The sequence below is a fragment of the Melospiza georgiana genome, chromosome 1, assembly GCF_028018845.1.
Source record: "Melospiza georgiana isolate bMelGeo1 chromosome 1, bMelGeo1.pri, whole genome shotgun sequence".
NCBI lineage: Eukaryota > Metazoa > Chordata > Aves > Passeriformes > Passerellidae > Melospiza > Melospiza georgiana.
Genome location: NC_080430.1, coordinates 120,913,086 through 120,927,983, shown reverse-complemented (window position 1 = coordinate 120,927,983; position 14,898 = coordinate 120,913,086). Strand labels below are relative to the sequence as shown.

General features: G+C 36.6%; 1 protein-coding gene across 1 annotated transcript in view; it reads right to left on the bottom strand.

Moving 5' to 3' along the window:
• Positions 1-6,458: 6,458 nt before the first annotated feature.
• PREX2 (phosphatidylinositol-3,4,5-trisphosphate dependent Rac exchange factor 2) overlaps positions 6,459-14,898 on the bottom strand; it is a 171,532-nt gene continuing 163,092 nt past the window's right edge. Inside the window, exons 40-41 of the mRNA XM_058031486.1 lie at positions 14,694-14,761; positions 6,459-11,851 (exon numbers count right to left, since the gene is read on the bottom strand). Of these exons, the coding sequence (XP_057887469.1) occupies positions 11,806-11,851; positions 14,694-14,761 (114 nt within the window). The 3' untranslated portion in view covers positions 6,459-11,805. The remainder of the gene's footprint in view (positions 11,852-14,693; positions 14,762-14,898) is intronic.

Genomic DNA, 14,898 nt, shown 5'->3' with positions numbered 1-14,898 from the left:
TTATGTAGAGAAAAGAGAAAACTTAAGGAAAAGTATTATTATTTATGTTTTACAGATGTTGAAGCAGAACAGATTCCATGAATTAGGGATTTACTCTAAGTAAATACATAAGTGCATGTTAGGTCTGAAAAGGCTTTCTAATTCATTTAAAGTAATGAACTATGCTGCTTTCCTAAGTTAGTTACAACCCTACAATAGGATAAGGAAAATATATGTAATATTTCCAGGTGGATCTAAGAATGATGTAGTACCCAAAGGACTGAACAACATAAATATGACAACTGTCCAGAAATACTTTCAGATTATTATGATGCATTTCATTATCCTCAAGGAAAACTAGCTGGGGATCTGTTCTATCTCTAATGTTTCAACAAATAACTGACCTATTTGAGTTCTGCTCTTCCAGATTATGCACAATTTTTAAAAGTCTTTGGGTAGTTGATGTGTCTGATAGTGCATATGCAGCTTGAATAATAAGGTTCACAGTGAGTGGGAGCTGGTCAGAGAGCCTGTCATTAGGTGTTTAGCTGAGACATTCAGATATTCAAGGACATTTTTAAAAGAAAGAGAAGAGGAAGTTCCGAATATAAACCAGAATCTTTGATTAAGAGACAATTTTGCCAGTAAGCATTTAAATATAGCTTGCTTTACACTGGGATTGGCAGCTAAGGGGAAAGGTCTCTCAACAATGAGTCAAGCCAAATTAGACAAATACATAGTGAATGGAGTTAAATACTGGAATTTCATGTGAGTATGAAAAATGTGCATACATAATAAATGTATGTGAAAGATCAATAAGTGAAAGATCAAGCTTGTTTAGAAGAACTGGTATTTCACTTCTATTCTGAAGGTAGTTAATGACACCATTAATAATACCTCATTCATCTTACATTTTTTAGTCATCTAGATGAGATTCTTAAAGCTATTCCTTTAGAAACAGTGCAGATAGCCTGATGGGATTTTAAAAAGCATTCTGATGCCTAAGTACCATGGAAATATTTTGGATTAGGCTTCAGAAATTTTAAGAAGTGTTTGTGTTTATGATTGGGTAACCAAATACAAATGCCTCAAAAAAGGATTTAAGACTTTTCTTGCAATAAACCAGAAGAACTTAGGTGCTCACTGTAAAATTACTGGAGTTTGCTAATGGACAGGAGAATTAACTTTGTTCTCAGAGTGACACATATATCTGGACACTTAGCATTTGTTGACACCAGCACCTAAATGAGGAAAAGACAGGATGCACATCAGAATCCAAGTTCAAAGTTTTGATCCATATCTTAACACCAGTTGTATATATATGTATATACTCAACCCAGTCCCAAGTCACCTCTGAAAAACATGACACAATTTTTGATTTTACTTTTAGATAACTACAATTTCAGTACTAATACCATAATTTCAGTGTTGCTCAAAATGGCTTGTGAGTCTCCCTAGATGACTGAAATGCCTCCAGATGCCTCTCTTCTGACTGAAAAAATAATCCTGAGTGATTGTAGCTCTGCTTCAGGTACACCTAGTGGGCTGGTAGGCAAATAGGTTGCAGTCTAACTCTCATCTAAATGCTTCTGGAATCTGAAACAAAAAAGGTCTGATCCCATTTATACATTTATAACATCTAATGCAAACGAGGATATAAAAATCTTAAGAGTTTTTGGCCAGCCAACTGGAAGTTTATAGTCCGGACTAAACAACATACACTCCTGTGAATGTGCTTATCCCAAGACTGCACCCCAGTGGCCTGGCTGTGCTCTGGAAAAGGAGCAATTTTTCATCTCTCCTGCTGTAGCTATACAGGATATATACAGATATACAGCACTGGACTAACAAGAGCTCAAGACAGAACCACCTCAACAGCTCCTCTGCTCTGTCCTACCACACCTGCATACTATTCTGCAGTAGCTGAAACACTACACAGCTGTCACTGCAGGATGCAGGAAGCAAATTATTTTTCAGCAGACAGACTGTTAAAATCTAGGTTGACAAAAAGTCTCGTTTCCCATAGAAGCATAAAAAGTCCTGCATGGGAGGCAAACAGCAAATTTAACAAGAGAGGCAAAAGGGAAGCAGATTTCTTCCATTTCACCCCATTGCATTCAAAGCAGATCTGCTTTCATGTATCACAACTTTAAAAAACCTGTCAGAGCTTTGTATTTCCACCCTGCACTGACAGCCCTGCTCCACGACACACTTAAACCAATTCTGAATGAAACAGAAAATGGTTGTGGTTCAGCACGTTTGAAATGCCCTCAGCATCTGTGATTTTGTTTCCTTTGAACATGAAGAGTCCATTTTCCATGCTGGCTCATTCTTAGTCCTTCCCGCTGAGTCTGTTTTAAGGAAGGTTCACAGGGATTATTAGAATTTTGAAACATGGAAATAGAACTCAGTAGAAGAAGAGTAGAAGGAGTTCCTCACTTTATATCAAATTTTCTACTTCTTTGGAGAAAATTTTGAACTGCTTTGAAAGTTACTGAAATCCTGACTATCATGAGGGATATGTCCTCAGTTCTTTTGATCTAATGTGGCCTAAGGCAAATATAATTGTTGAGAATATCTAGGGAGAATGTAGGAATTTCCACTGATTTTCTGCCCTTTCATTCTAAAATACAATACAGACAGTTGTGCTGCTTTTATTCTAGCTGGTACAGAATATCTGTCTTGTTCTTCTGGCAGTCAGATATATGAAGGACGATCAGGAAGGGTTATATTCTACTTTCATTACACTGAACTGAGTTTTTTTGTTATTAGGTCATTTATATGATAGAACGTTCATGTGTGTGGGATGAATTTTTACCACAATCTCAGCAGAAAGCATTTCAGCCACACCTCCATCTTCAGAGTCCTCTCTTTGCCTGACGGCTCACAACTTAGAAAAGTGCTCATGCAGGGAGCTCCAAACATACTTTGGCCATCAAGAGAGGTGTTGAAGGCACAACAAGCCCATATGATCAGTGTGACTGGAGCTTCTACTGCTCCTCTGGAAGGCATTTCACCTGGCTGAATAAATGCATTAATTAAATGAAAAAAAAAGGAAAATTTCTTATAATCTCATTTAATATCTTGTTTTGTTCCTGAAGAAGTAGAGAGCCATTGTTTCTCACATTAGATATAAAAATAAGAGTTATGATTAGGTAGGGGATTTGTGTTTATTTAAATATAAGGCCTAAGACTAAATGAAATTCTCATTTTCCTCAGGACTGCTGTGTGGTTTAATACCCAGATAATGTAATTTAGGCCTAGGCTACAGTTTCAAATATTAATGCCTTCTGTCAAAGTCGTGGGAAGTAGTCCAGAAACGAAAGCCTCCTGCCTGTTCTGTCTGTATCAGGCCCACAAATGTCCTTTAAAATTGGCACATGATTGTAATTATTTCCCTGTTTCCCAAGCTACTAATTTTCCAGGGTGTGCTGTCAAAACTCCAAACACCTACTCAACTTCTTAATGTATAAAAGCTTTATGTATTTTCCTGTTTTGGAACAGCATCCTATATATTGCTAAGCATTCAATCAAGCTTCACTTTGTCTTGACTTTGAATTCAGCTGCCACTCAACGTATTTTGAAATGTATTACAATATGAGCAAGAAGAGCTGATTAGCATCAGACATTATTTCTGTCTTAATCTGGGTGATACTTTGTCATTAAGTTTTGTGATGATGCACTGGCTGTAGATAATACAGTGCTGATGTTCATTTGCTTGCAGTCATGTCCTGTATTGGTTTGATTAGACCCACTCTATGGCTGGTTGATGACAAAACCTCATTGATTACATGTGGTCTGCTTCTCATTTCCAGTCAAGCTTTCTGTCTTGAGACATGAATAGTTTCATTAATTAGGTGAACTAAACACGTTGACAGCCATTCAAGCTAGTCTGGGTCTGGCATAATAGTGCTGGTATTATGGATTCATTCTCTGCAGTCAATGAAAATTTGGTTATTCATTTAAATGAAAGCAGAATCAAAACCTATTGGTGTTCCTTTCATTTGATTATGCTCCCAGAATATATCCAGTACAATTTCCTCCTACTTTAAGAGGCTGTTATACTTCACAGGGATAGATACTGATTATTTATTCCAGATGCTAAAATCCCTCCTGCCCTGATAAAGAACTCTAATTAATGACTAGCAACAACCCAGAGCTTAAAAATATCTAGATATAAGTTAAATTCTAACAATTTATATTGAGTCTTCTATAAAGCATGCAGTTGTTGATAAAACATCAACTGTGTTAAATACTTGGAAAAACTAAAGCCAGATCTTCAGGACATTCCACTGCTATGTTTACACTGCTCAGCATTTGCCTTATCTTACACTCCTCCTAAATACCCAGTGTCTTTTTCCCCTCTCTCCAATCCTGATTACATTCTGGAGGTCCATTTTAACATCTTTTTGCCAAATTAGGGATATACATATTTTTGGAGGCTACCCTTAGTCCCAAGGTTAAAATCAATGGAAGAAGCCTATCATCTATGTTGGGACTAGAAATTGGGATTTCCCCTTCCTCCTCATTAATCTTAACTCATGGGTCTGCTTCAACACAAGCCAGGAGTATGTTACACATGGACAAACCTGTACCAGCACTGGGTATTCCTCCTGGGATGCAGTAAGAGCTGGTCCACTCCTTGAAGGAGGACAAGCTGGCACTTGTGGGTGAACACGGTGCAGTGGCCTCCCCCTGAAAGGACCAGGAAAACAAAAGGCTCTGCTTGACAGTCCAGGGATGATCAGACAGGGCAAAATACTGAAGCAGGTTCAGGGTCCATCCAGAAAGTCCTATCACAACCAGCAGAAGGTGGGACTACAGGCAAAGCTACCCATAGCCCAGGTTTCAAGGTTCACCCAGAATATGAGGCTGCTGACAGGAGCTGCCCAGAATACGTGGCCAGTGAGCACAGGGATGAGGCTGTTTTGGGCAGTTAGGACATTTTAGTGTCCTCAGAACCCTGGCAGCTCCACAGTGCAAAATGAATATGGAAATAAGGGGGGGGGGGGGGAGGATGGGGGGGGCAGGGAATCAGGTGCTGTCTGGGAAAGTAGTTTCAGACAATTAAGATTCTACAAGCAAGAATGAAGTAACTGTTAGCAATTCCACTTCATTAGTATAAGCCAGGTATGAGCTTCATCTATCCTCTTTCTGCATGACATAATGAGCTATTAAAAAAGCCTCCAAAGCAATCAAATGCATACTAAAAGTAAGTTTATGAGTAACATTCAAAATAAAGTGTCTTTACTGTCAAACCTTAGCAGACACATATTTTGATGGGAGGCAAAGATAAATTATCTTTTTTGAATCATGAACTCACACCGTGCTCATTTGACATGTATGTGTATCAAGTGCCTTTGCAGGCTTTTTGACTTTCAAATCATGATGATAGCAACACTTTCTCATGAAAGATGCAAAATTACTGGACACCCAAGTGCTACAATGGTTTAACTGATTATCTTTCTCAGTTGTTTCAAAGCACTATTTATTCCCATTGTGTATACTGGTCAGGAAAATAATTCTTTGGACTTTATTTTTGAGGTATTCACAGCAGCAAGACCACAGAAATGAGGAGCACTGAAAAAAGAAAATTCACATGTAATGGCAGAAAAGCAGACTGTATCTGAAATCCTGTGGTCACTTCTGCTGCTCAATACTTTAACGTACCATGCTGCCTTCTTTCACAAAATTAGAGAGATGAATACATAGACAGAATTTAAAAAAAAATAATTTTTCAAATCTAGTTATCCAGAAATACTTACATCCTCCTCCTTGCTTGCATAAGGTGGAAAACAAAAGGGATTTGACAAAGTAATTGTAATTGCTTTCAGTCCTGTCTCCACTGTTCCTGTCAGTCCTGAACATCCATTGATCACAACCATGTAGAAATCAGAACTCATTTAATATAGAGACAACTGCTCTCAAGGTCTAATAGTTCATCAGCTTTCAGTCCTACAAAAGAAACAGTGCAAGTGCTACTCCTCAACCCCCTGGCATCCCAAAAGGTCCCTCTAAAGGATCAGTCATTTATTGGTGTTTTTTTAGTGCAAGGAGTACATCACTCCACACTATGTTGGTCAGATTACCCCTTGTGCACAGCAGTAAACAGAAAGTCCTCAGACAAAGAAGTGCAGGAGTGGTGAATATTCTAGAGCTTCATGGAACAGTGATGGCACCACAGGGCCAAAAAGCAATTTCCATGCCTGTGTCTCTTCCAGCCTTCACAAAGTACAGCTGCCCAAAGCCATGGGCTACTGCTCATAGAGGATTCAGTTTTCCAGTGGTTATAAAGATATATTTTAATTACCATCAATGAGCCTAGGTTGCACCTGGGTTTGCAGAAGAGATTCTTATAATAAACGTTTATTTCTAGAAATTTAATTTCTGTTCTGCAGCAGAATTCCTAGGCAGGAACATAGAAAGGGCTAAAGGCTCTCAACCCCCTCCCTCCCAACTTCTTGCTTACAAATAAAGAGTTTTGCAGTGGCCATATTATGAATGGTTTTATTGCTCTCTGACATTTTGTAATAATACATTTTGTAATAAGACGTTCCAGTCTTTACTATGTAACTAAAAAAATAAACCACAGATCTAAAAGTACACAGTGTTAGTTTAATCCATAATAGTAACTGATTCAAAGTATGCTACAGAGGCACTTTACAAAATAAAGGAAAAAGTAATTTAAATCCATGTTCCAAGGATCTTAATTTCAAAAGTTACTTCCAACAAGCTCAACTACCCACAGAACTGCTAATTTGATTGTTTTCAAACAAAAGCTGACTGAAACATTCTGTGTATGGCTCTACTTACACATAATATTTCAAAGGAGTCTCCTTCTCATAATATTTCAAATGCTCTCTTGTGCTTAATGAGATGTTACAAAATATATTCATAATTTGAAAAATGTGTGCAATATGCAGAAATTAGGTTCATTTTAAAAGTGTAACACAAGTATAACCAAATACATACACTATATACACGGTGTAAAGAAATTAATAAGGCTGCTTAGATTTTTTAATCTGGCATATGGTACTGCAGATAGGACACACATACACACACAAAAGATGTTGTGGGTATTCCCATGGAAGTCCAAATCTAAGTACTTGCAGAAATGTCCCAACTACTTTGAGCACTATTGGACTTGGAAACTGAAGTAGAAGTTATTTCTAAAGTAGATTTCTAGTATGGAGATCTATCTTTTTAGAGAAGAATTTAAAAAAAGCTTGATTAGCCTCTGGACAATCTGAAATTTCTCACTGGTGTTAACATCTGCATGACTGTGCGTGCTGTATATTCATTTATACATACATAGCAAGAAAACATATACCCACATCTACCAGGAAAAGGGAAACATTCATAATAATAAAATTTCTTCAGGAAAACTTGGTTGATATATACAGTATATAAAAAACCCTACACAATTGTCAGCATACAAAAATATGAGTTCAATATCTTTTTATACTTCAAAACCTAATGATGAAAAATCCAGGTATCCTGAGTCAGGTGTGTACTGCACATCTAATTTACCAATGCCAGAGTACTGTTGGGGTACAATTAGAAAAGCACTACCTGCATTTATCAAGTACAGAGATAAAATACATAAGGCAATGCATTATCTTTTCATACTGTTAAACACAAATGGCACAAAACATGTGGAAAATGCTGGAAGACAAATCCATGAAGGAGCTGTAAAGAGTATGGAACAATATGTAGATGTATACTACAGTTACTGATTTTCTCATTTAAATGAAATGAAATGAAAGACACTTTCCTTTTCTGAGCATCATGCTTAACCATGATGTGTATACTCACATTCAGGCAATTGTCTTAAATACATATACATATATAAATATACACACATACGCTACATCTGACAATCAATTAATAAAACATGTTTGCTTGTGAATTTCTCTGGCTAAAAACAGATCAATAAAAGTGGTTAATTTTTTTTCCATTAAAGGAGTCTAGCAAATGAAATTAGGTATGACTACTGTAAATTCTTGTTGACTGAAGTTTAATTGTCTTGGCTCTAAACCAGTAGAAGAGGAGTTCTGACCACCACTGACTGCATTAAAATAAACAAATACAAACCAATCAAAAAACCTGATGCATTTGCTAAAACCCAGTGAAATCTACCCAAAAAGCCACTAAGGATTCCAACTGTCTCAGTAGACATAAAATTGGTTGGTTGCTTCAGCTGACAGCAGGAATATTTACTTTAAAATGGGTGTCTAAACATAAAGTTTGACATTGAAAAACTGGACTATATACATTTTTATATTTATTTACATTTACAATCTACAAGGAAAATCGCTATTAAAAATAACTAATTTGGGGAACTAGAGTAGATCAATGGCCCTTTCAGACTAAAGACTGTTTAACATCCTATTATTTATAAATGATGGTTACAAAGACAGGCCAAACATCCTCAGCTCTACTTAAAATCTCTGTTTTCTCCAAGCATGGATGCTATGGCAACACATGGCAACTCAGCTGTTCCTGGGCCTGTAACCTTCCCTTCCCAGGCTAGGAATGAATCATGGTAGTATTTGGTAATGTATGCCTCTAGATCCTTGAATTTATTCCCAGAAGAATTACACTTTCCTTGGGGGAAAAAGTAAAAAATACATACAGAATGCTTTCCCTTAACCAGTACAAGACATTGTTATAAAAAAAAGGCTATATAACCCGTTTCTGTCAAAACAAAGATTTACGAAGCTATAGGTGATACAATTCTTGTAAATCATCACTCTTGGTCATCTCTTCTTGTCACCTGTGAGTTTAAAGATTTATAAGAGGATAAACATACTGTGATGAGAATGGATATTTTTTTTACTCTGCAAGTGCATCTTGTATAAGGAATAAATACATCCTATACATATACCAAACAAGATAAACAGCTTTAATAATGAACATATGTAAATTTATATTTTAAGAATGGACAATGAAGTCCATTTAACGTTATTAGAAGTCAGCAGAATAGTGTTAGTGTGCAGTGTGCTCTGAAAGTAGAAGGGCCAAAAAAGCAATCTGAATACTACACAATGTTTCATACAGGCCATTGAAGAACATTTTGAGAAATCGGGTCCCTACTTTTAATTAGACAGCAAGGGGGGAATTTATGCCCCATTTCCTCTGAAAATAGGTTGGATTCGATCTATAAGTTAGAGTCAAGGATCCCAGAGATCTTTTCCAACCTAATTGATTCTGTGTGTTGCTGTGGAATCATATTTTTATGTGTTATCTGTAATCCCAGAAAACCAGGGCTTAAGTTTCTCAGCTTCTTTGATATCAGGCTAAATAAACACTTTACTTTGCAGTATGGGTCACCAATAAAGCTCATAATGCTTAATAGGCTTTTGAATACTGTCTCTAGAGGGGGAAAAAAAGAATAAAGGACCAAAAGCTAGATATAAAATGACCAAAATAAGAGGTCAAGATTTCTGATGCACACTCATGAAACAACAGCTAAAAAATTTTGTCCAGTGACTGGCTTATAATTATTTGTCCCTTACAAATGTCTATTATCCCACAATTTCAACAACAAAATGAAACAGGGAATTATCATATTATACAGGGAGACTATTTTGGAGCATTTACACTCCTACCATTTTCAATGCTATATTAAAAAAAAGCAATTGCTAGTTACAACAATGCATGTACATGCAACAGATTTTTTCCTCTAGGTTATTTTATTGTATACAGGCTCAGCAGCTCCATGCAGCCAACAGCTGACTTCCCTCATAGTAAATCAAACCTCCTGTGGGGAAACCTCACAGGAAGATGTGAGCTCAGAGCTGGGCTGACAGCAGCACGCCCTTGGCTCGAGGTGCTTATGGCTTCTCTGGACTTCTGATGTCTGAACAAGCAGAAACAGAAATTACTGGTGCTTTTGCCTGGAGCAGGAATTACCACAGCCAATACTGCTGCTCTGAATGAAACACATCTGAAAGTATGAGACCCTGACTAGAACAGCAATTATGGAAAACATAACTCTTTCTTATGTGTAAGCATTAGGTCATGCTAGACAAAAGCCTTTAAAAGTAATTTTTTTGTTGTTTTGTTTTTTTGATTTTGCTTTTGTGTATTAAGTATTTTAATCAAAAAGATCATGGTTCAATAGCTTCCAGCAACTATGAAAGAGAGTAAACCTTAAAGCACAAAGGTGAAGTTGTTACTGGAGTGCTCATTACTGCATGCCTTTGTCATATTTTAAGGCAAACATTACCTTTTTATTGATATGACTACATATATATATACATGTTGAAATGTACATATATGCACAGACATTTGTATCTGTGGATATATAAAAATATTTATTTTCTTAGCAAAGTTAAGGTCTATGTAAAAACATTTAGAATACTGAAAAAGGTAGGACCTCTAATTCCTCCTTTGGAGAAAAGTAACAAGTTCCCTCAATATCCTCTAAAAACACCCACTCTGTTCAAGACTACAATTCCTGTTGAATCCTCACTTATTTAATTGTAGATTGATAGGTTCATAAATATTTAGATCATATGCAAAAATTGTGTTGTGAGGTTTGATTGCTACAGCATAACTACAGGCCGCTGTTGTACAAAAAATAAAATTTATTCAGACAGTATGTGTCTTGCTCTAATGGATTACATAGCTACTGCTACAAGTAGAACTATTTCAGAATACAGTTTTTGTTTTAATGTGCTCACATATAAAATCTCATTTGGGGGCATTTGAAAATGAAAATTCTTTGGCCAAAAGAACAGCCAAATGCAGATAAATTCTCCCTGGGCGCTCTAAATAGTTAGTACAATTCAAAATAAATCTATAACAATTACCACTCCAAGAAGTGAGATGCTATACAAAACAATTCTGACAAAATGTGGAAAATGGTAGCATAAAACATCAAAACCCCAAACTATGCTTGAACTTGAACCAGTCATTTCCAGTTTAACAACACTGACTCATCTCTGCCTTATGTAGATTTGTTAGTGTAGTACTCTAGAAGAAAATAATGAACTCTGGAAAACTCTGAAGTGCAGAGATGTAATAATGTAAAACATCTATTATAGAGACTGAAACTCAGCCTAACAATGGATGAAGATCAGACTCATCCTTCTCCTTCATTATAATGGCAGCTGCAAAAGGGCAGAACTTTAGCTTACATGCCACACCATCAGGCACTCCTAATGCCATGTAGGCCCTCCTTCCAAGCAGTGTGTGTGACAAGCACTGCTTCAGACCTGGCTGAGTTTACTGAGTACAAGCACACACCCACAGCAGCTGCCTGCAGCCATTAAACACAATTCTGAAATGACTGTTCCATCTCTAAACCTCACATTACATTCTTGAAACAGTAAAGTTAACATTCCAAGAAATTATGATGGTGACAGGAGAAAAGCTTTCTCAGTGCAAAGGGCCCCATATGAAGTGCATGCTCATTACCAAGCCAAGCTTATCTAGGCTTCCACAAGATCACATTGTGCATAGGGTACAAGTGAAGACATTCCCTCTGACCAAGATGTTTTTTCAAGCTGCTGGCTCTATCTATCATGTGGCTGAACAAGACACATCAAATTAATCTGATTCCAGTGTTAAATTCCCAAGGAAGACTACTGTCCTATGAGTGTAAGGCTGGAGTGCACAGATTTCTGAAATGCTTTTGGGAAGACATCTTTCAATGCCAGTAGGTAATACTTAGGGTATTTCTTCCTTTGTCCTGAGTAAAAGATTTTTTTTTCTTATTTTGCAAAGCTGCAGGGACATAATGCTATAGTGCAGTTAGATTTTTGTCATATAATCCCAGTATCCTAAAGGCCATTACTAGGTTGTTTTCTGGAGCAGATCTCATTCTTCTCCAACAGGTGGTGGTGGCTGGCACAGCTTGTATAATCTGACAATGACAAACAAACAAAGCAATTATTATTCTGAGAACTTGGTCATTATTAAAATGAGTAGATTTAAGGAACACCAACTAAAGCTACATCTTTCTGCACTGCAAAACAAAAGGTATGAATTTAGTCTAATACCATCAAGGTAAAAAAATAAAATCTTTGTTTACATTGAAAGTGGAATCATTAAAACACATATCTATAAGCAGTCTTATAAACACATGTCAATGCAGAAAATTTTCATATTTCTGCACTAAAGATGTCTTCATTAATCCTATTAGCAGGTGTTGCCCTGGATTTCCCAATTGCAAAAGCTTCTTGGTGAATATAATTGCCTCCAATTCTTTTTTGCCTTGGCCCAGTCAAAGCTCTCTAAAAATATTTCCCTGAAGAACTGGTGCTGTTTGAAGCACCTGAGACAGGTGTCAGACACGTGACACTAAAATGCAGATTTTAAATTCTCTCTCCCTCTGGTTCTTCATGGATGAACTCAACAGCAGTAAGATTTGGTTCAAAATATTACCCCAATACAGATTGAAATAGCCACTGCTTTTATAAAGGTTTTTGGACTTCTATTAACCCCTTTTGAAAGGACTTGGTTATTAAAAGGTGTTTGAAACTTTACTCTAACAACAGAAATACTGAAAATAAAAGGTAATCATTCTGACCTCACACCCCTACTCTGTACTCCTGTCCAGCATACAGTATCTCCTCTGGAACCACAGCAATTAGAACCAGCCATAGACATGATCTCATTTGGAGATTCCACATATTCCTCTGGGAAAATGTATCATTGGAGGAATAACAAAGAGAAATCTCCACCATAATGTGTTCTGAAGATCATTGGGCTCTTCCACATAGTCATATGGTAGACTCAGAAACACAAATCATTTCAGGTCACATTGTGCAGACACCAAAACATCTGTTGGGAGCTATATATAAGGCAATACACATATATCTCATATTTTTATACTGATGAGAGGAGATAAGGTCTGATCTTTATACAGACAAGGATGCAGAGAAGAATAAACAGGGGTTGAATTATTTGATTCTGCTGGCATAATAAAGCAGTAATATTCAAAGCTGGCAGAAGACAGATAAAATTACAGTCAGAATCTCATCTAGAGTAATTGCAGTGGGGTTAATACTTGATGATGTTTTAGCAATATTTAATTTCTATAGAGCAAAGTGCAGAAAACTTCAGGCCGAAGTACTAAGGTCTGTGTATTCTTCAGGTTATAGTAGTAATCACTAAGATTCTCTTCAGCGTATGTGATATAAAGGAACTGTGAAGCAAACTATGATAACGCTGCATAAATCTCTCAGGATCTGAAGTTGCTAAAGAGCAGAAATAGCCTGTTCTGGGTCAATATATGGAGCAACTATTTGAGATGGTACAAACATCAGCTGAGAAAACAGAAACAATGGCAGTTGCAGACAACACGAGAACCCTGTCAAGTGATGTTAATTGAAACCAAATATAAAATTGTTTTCAAAGCAGAGAACTAAGAAGCCATAGTATTGTTTAGCTATACATCAAAAGCATCCTGCTGATGACAATTCTGACTTGTGCATCTAATGCCCTGACATGGAGGTCTAGGGTATTCCTGTGACTTTGCTATTGCTGCTCACTGGCAAGTGTGCCAGGTACTTCTGTCTATTCTATGTCCCCATCATTCTTCTTCAGCATTTCAGTGCTACACTGTGGGAGTTTCAGCTGGAAAGAGACAGTCTTTTTTCCACAGACACAATGCTAAAAAATCTTATTGCTGTTTCCATTTTTGACAACTTAGATTTTTCCTTTATCACAAAAACTCTGAATCTAGATAAACATTCTCTCATGATGGGATGGGAAAAGTTTGGGTTGTAAGGATTCTTCGGCTGTCTCCATAATTATATCATTAAGGAGTTCGTTTAAGTCCCAAATCATACTGTTCAAAATATGAAAAGTCTTCACCCACTAATGTTTTAATTGCTTTTAATGTAACAAAATGCTACTTTATTGCCATGGATTCCAGCAAGGCAAGACAGCTGATCAGGGATCTTTGGTCCTGCATGGCCTCTAAGCTAATCAAATTCACACAGTCATCTCTATCAGGTTTTACCAGTTCCCTGTTTTCTTACTGAAATTTAAACACCACAGTGGATCGGTTATGTAGTTTACATACATGTTTAGCTCATACAATGTGTTTGCATTAGTCAACAAAAACATTACATTTAAATCAGTAAAAACCCAGTTTAAATTAGTTGTGGATTACTCAAACCATTTTAAGATCAAATTAAGAACTGTTTGTTATTTCTATTTACAAGTATTGTGCTTTTATAAGTATTGTGCTTTTAAAGAAACATTTCTAGCACCTGCAATCCATCACAACATTTAAAAAGTTGGATAAATATAGAATAACCCATTTTTCATTGTAATGCATGTTTCAGAAAGAGACAAAGAAAGACTACATCATCCCCAAAGGCAACCAGAACATGATTTTGCTGAGATACTGCAGTACAGTATTTCATTTAAATGGAGTTATGGATCTAGTTAAGAGTATTTACCCAAACCCACTAAATATTAGAAGTAATGAAGGACTGACTCCAGTGTTTTCATAATAAACATGAACTAAGATTCATTTTTCAAAAATGGGCACATTTTGAAGTGCTACTTGGCCTGGACTTCTGCAAATAATCACCTGAAGCAAAATTGTATGGCTAATAGTGCAACTGATTTTATGAACATTAAGAGCCAATGTTTACTGTTAGTCAATGCTTACTGTTAGCTTTTGAGCAGCTATGACTGAATTTGGCACAAAGTAGACAAAACCATGGTCTAGGACACAAAGAATCAGTTACCTTGGCACAGACTGTGGCGTTCGATCCCTCACTCCCAAATTCTTGGCTGTGTTTTGGACTCTCGCGCCCTGTGGAAGAAGAACAACAATTTTACTTCATTTATCCCACAATAAATTAGGAAATTTTTTGAGCTTTGTAGATGAACATAATTATTGATTATAATTAATTAACACATATGTTTCATCTCCCAAAACAACTAGTATCT